We start from the raw sequence: 4,786 nt of genomic DNA on the forward strand, positions 1-4,786 counted from the left end.
TGGATTGGCAGTGAGTCGCTGCGTTCCCCGGAGCCTAGGCAGGAATTGGAAACTACAGCGGAGTGAGAGAGAGCCAGCAACTGGGAAAATTCCAACGAGAGGCCCCGGTGTCATCAGGAAACGCACATCTTTCAGACTGTGGGAGGAAACCAGAGCACCCGGAGGAAACCCATGCAGACACGGGGAGAACGTGCAAACTCCACACAGACAGTCACCCAAGTCCGAATTGAACCTGAGTCCCTGACGCTGTGAGGCAGCAGTGCTAACCTCTGGGCTTGGGTCACTGTCTGTGTGGAGTCTGCACGTTCTCCCCGTGTCTGCGTGGGTTTCCTCCGGGTGCTCCGGATTCTTCCCACAGTCCGAAAGACGTGCTGGTTGGGTGCATTGGCCGTGCTAAATTCTCCCTCAGTGTACCCGAACAGGTGCCGGAGTGTGGCGACTAGGGGATTTTCACAGTAACTTCATTGCAGTGTTAATGTCAGCCTACTTGTGACACTAATAAATAAACTTTTAAAACGACACACACTCACACACACACACACACTCACACACACTCACACTCACACACACACACTCACTCACATACACACACACGCACACTCACACACACACATACCCACACGCTCACACACACTCACACACACACACTCACACACACACTCACACTCACACACACTCACTCATACACACACTCACACACACTCACTCACACACACACTCACACACACTCACACGCTCACACACACTCACACACACACACACACACTCACACACACACACGCTCACACACGCTCACACACACTCACACTCACTCACACACACACTCACACACACTCACACACACACACGCTCACACACACTCACACTCACTCACACACACACTCACACACACTCACACACACACACGCTCACACACACTCACACACACACTCACACACACTCACTCACATACACACACATGCACACACACTCACACACACACTCACTCACATACACACACACGCACATACACTCACACACACTCACACACACACACGCACACTCACTCACATACACACACTCACACACACACTCACACGCACACTCACACACACTCACTCACATACACACACATGCACACACACTCACACACACACTCACTCACATACACACACACGCACACACACTCACACACACACACACACTCACACACACTCACTCACTCACATACACACACACGCGCACACACACACACTCACACACACACGCTCACACACTCACACACTCACTCACAAACACACTCACTCACACACACGCACACTCACTCGCACATTCACACACACACACACACGCTCACACACACTCACACACACACACGCACACACACTCACACACTCACACACACTCACACACACACACACACTCACACACACACACACTCACACACACACACACACGCTCACACACACTCACACACTCACTCACAAACACACTCACTCACACGCACACTCACTCGCACATACACACACACACACACACTCACACGCTCACACACACTCACACACCCACACACTCACACACACTCACACACACTCACTCCATCCCCCGCCCAAGAAACTGACCTTGAAGCAGTAACTGGTCTCCTCTCCGTCCCAGATGGTCCGGGGCAGGGGGAATTTCCTGCGGACCCGGTATTTACCCACCGCCCCCAGGGGTCTCCCCCTCAGCTTCTCGGCCTCCGTGTAGTGGGCCTTGAGCCAGAACTGCTGGAGCTTGGGGTGGCTCTGCATCGAGAACTGGCAGCTCTCCAGGATCTTGTACAGCTCGCGGAAGTTTCCACGGTGGAAAGCCACGGCCGCCTTGGCTTTGAGGACACTCTCGTTCTTGTGAAGCTGCTCGCAGGCCGGCAGCGACCAGAGGAAGCGGCCGAGCCTGTCCACGCTGCCGCCCTGCTGCAGGACCTCACACACGCAGGCCACCTGCTCCTCCGTGAAGCCAAAGGAGCTCAGGATGGACATGGCGGCCGGGGAAAGGGTCCTTCCTTTCCAACGCCCGCCGCCCCCCGCCCCCCAACACCCCCTCCCCCCGCCAACACGCACACACGGCTGGCTGGCGCTCCGAGCGAGAATGGGACCACCTCTCAACTCCGCGGCCAGTCTGACAATCCCTCGTCCAAACCCTACCTCGGCACCAAGCTCCAGAACAGCTTATTGGTCCCCAGGACCACCCCCGGGGGCGGGGGAAGAGAGAGAGAGAGAGAGAGAGACAGAGGATCATGTTTTCTTAATAATTCAGTACAGAGACTGAGACGGAAACACGATCTCCGTCAATCAGGCCAAACATACGGCTGCCTGAGCAGAATTTCAGACTGCGCGTTGGCAAATGCACATGGACTGAGCAGCGACCTGCATTTATATATCACCCCTGACAGAGTGGCTCAAACATTCCCACTGAGTCCCGCAGACACAGATATTAGGGACATGCGGCCAAAAGCTCGGGCACAGAGGTCGATCTTAAGCAAATGTCTTCCAGGAAGAGGGAGATGGAGAGAGGGAGAGGTTTAGGGAAGGGATTCCAGAGCTTTGACCCCCACACGGCTGAGGTCACGGCCGCCAATGACGGAGCCATTAGCACCTGGGACGCTCAAGAGGCTGGAATTGTAGCGCAGAGATCTCGGAGGGGGTGTAGGGGCTGGAGGAGGTTACAGAGATGGGGAGGGGGTGTCGGGGCTGGAGGAGGTTACAGAGATACGGAGGGGTGTAGGGGCTGGAGGAGGTTACAGAGATAGGGAGGGGGTGTAGAGGCTGGAGGAGGTTACAGAGATAGGGAGGGGTGTAGGGGCTGGAGGAGGTTACAGAGATAGGGAGGGGTGTAGGGGCTGGAGGAGGTTACAGAGATAGGGAGGGGTGTAGGGGCTGGAGGAGGTTACAGAGATAGGGAGGGGTGTAGGGGCTGGAGGAGGTTACAGAGATAGGGAGGGGTGTAGGGGCTGGAGGAGGTTACAGAGATAGGGAGGGGGTGTAGAGGCTGGAGGAGGTTACAGAGATAGGGAGGGGTGTAGGGGCTGGAGGAGGTTACAGAGATAGGGAGGGGTGTAGGGGCTGGAGGAGGTTACAGAGATAGGGAGGGGGTGTAGAGGCTGGAGGAGGTTACAGAGATAGGGAGGGGTGTAGGGGCTGGAGGAGGTTACAGAGATAGGGAGAGATGTAGGGGCTGGAGGAGGTTACAGAGATAGGGAGGAGTGTAGGGGCTGGAGGAGGTTACAGAGATGGGGAGGGGTGTAGGGGCTGGAGGAGGTTACACTGATAGGGAGGGGTGTAGTGGCTGGAGGAGGTTACAGAGATAGGGAGGGGTGTAGGGGCTGGAGGAGGATACAGAGATGGGGAGGGGTGTAGGGGCTGGAGGAGGTTACAGAGATAGGGAGGGTTGTACGGATTGAAGGAGGTTACAGATAGGGAGGGTTGTAGGGGCTGGAGGAGGTTACAGAGATAGGGAGGGGTGTAGGGGGTTGGAGGAGGTTACAGAGATAGGGAGGGTTGTAGGGATTGAAGGAAGTTACAGAGATAGGGAGGGTTGTAGGGATTGAAGGAGGTTACAGAGATAGGGAGGGGGTGTAGGGGCTGGAGGAGGTTCCAGAGATAGGGAGGGCTGTCGGGGCTGGAGGAGGTTACAGAGATAGGGAGGGGTGTAGGGGCTGGAGGAGGCTACAGAGATAGGAGGGGTGTAGGGCTGGAGGGGGCTACAGAGATCGGGAAGGGTTGTAGGGGCTAGGGGAGGTTACAGAGATAGGGAGGGGTGTTGGGGCTGGAGGAGGTTACAGAGATACGGAGGGGTGTAGGGGCTGGAGGAGGTTACAGAGATAGGGAGGGGTGTCAGGGCTGGAGGAGGTTGCAGTGATCTTGGAATGTTATATGATTGGTCAGTTATGTTGAGGAACTCACCATTGAATGGCTGAGTGCTCGAGGGAATTTGGGGCAATTTAAACTCAGTAATTTTCTCCGGGACCGTTGAGACTTTATTTAATATTTTTTGTCTTAAAACACGCATTTAGACAGAGATCAAGATAGAGAATCTGGTGAACTGGTGCGCTGGTAATACTCTCTCCCGCACTGTCAGTAAAATGAAGGAGATTGTCACCGACTTCAGGAATCATAGTGGAGAACATGCTCCTGTCTACATCAACGGGGACGAAGTAGAAAGGGTCGAGAGCTTCAGGTTTTTAGGTGTCCAGATCAACCTGTCCTGGTCCCCCCACGCCGACACTATAGTTAAGAAAGCCCCACCAACGCCTCTACTTTCTCAGAAGACTAAGGAAATCACGGATAGATGGATTCCTGATCGGTAAGGGAATTAGGGGTTATAGGGATCAGGCAGGTAAGTGGAACTGATCCACTTCAGATCAGCCATGATCTTATTGAATGGCGGGGCAGGCTCAAGGGACTAGATGGCCTACTCCTGCTCCTATTTCTTATGTTCTTATGAAACTTGGCCTGTCCGCTACGACTCTCACCAACTTTTACGGATGCACCATAGAAAGCATTCTTTCTGGTTGTATCACAGCTTGGTATGGGGCTCCTGCTCTGCCCAAGACCGCAAGAAACTACAAAAGGATTGTGAATGTAGCCCAGTCCATCACTCAAACCAGCCTCCCATCCATTGACTCTGTCTACACTTCCTGCTGCCTCGGAAAAGCAGCCAGCATAATCAAGGACCCCACGCACCCCGGACATTCTCTCTTCCACCTTCTTCCGTTGGGAAAAAGATACAAAAGTCTGAGGTCACGTACCAACCGACTCAAGAACAGCTT

At 54.4% G+C, this 4,786-nt stretch overlaps 1 protein-coding gene across 2 annotated transcripts in view; it reads right to left on the bottom strand.

Annotated features, from left to right (window-relative positions):
• The window catches only part of LOC144490986 (homeobox protein SIX1-like), a 6,720-nt gene extending 4,723 nt beyond the window's left edge, over positions 1-1,997 (bottom strand). For both annotated transcript variants that reach the window (XM_078208662.1, XM_078208663.1), the window contains exon 1: positions 1,602-1,997. In XM_078208662.1, the coding sequence (XP_078064788.1) occupies positions 1,602-1,997 (396 nt within the window). The remainder of the gene's footprint in view (positions 1-1,601) is intronic.
• Positions 1,998-4,786: the final 2,789 nt, after the last annotated feature.

Source organism: Mustelus asterias, unplaced genomic scaffold (assembly GCF_964213995.1).
Source record: "Mustelus asterias unplaced genomic scaffold, sMusAst1.hap1.1 HAP1_SCAFFOLD_4165, whole genome shotgun sequence".
NCBI lineage: Eukaryota > Metazoa > Chordata > Chondrichthyes > Carcharhiniformes > Triakidae > Mustelus > Mustelus asterias.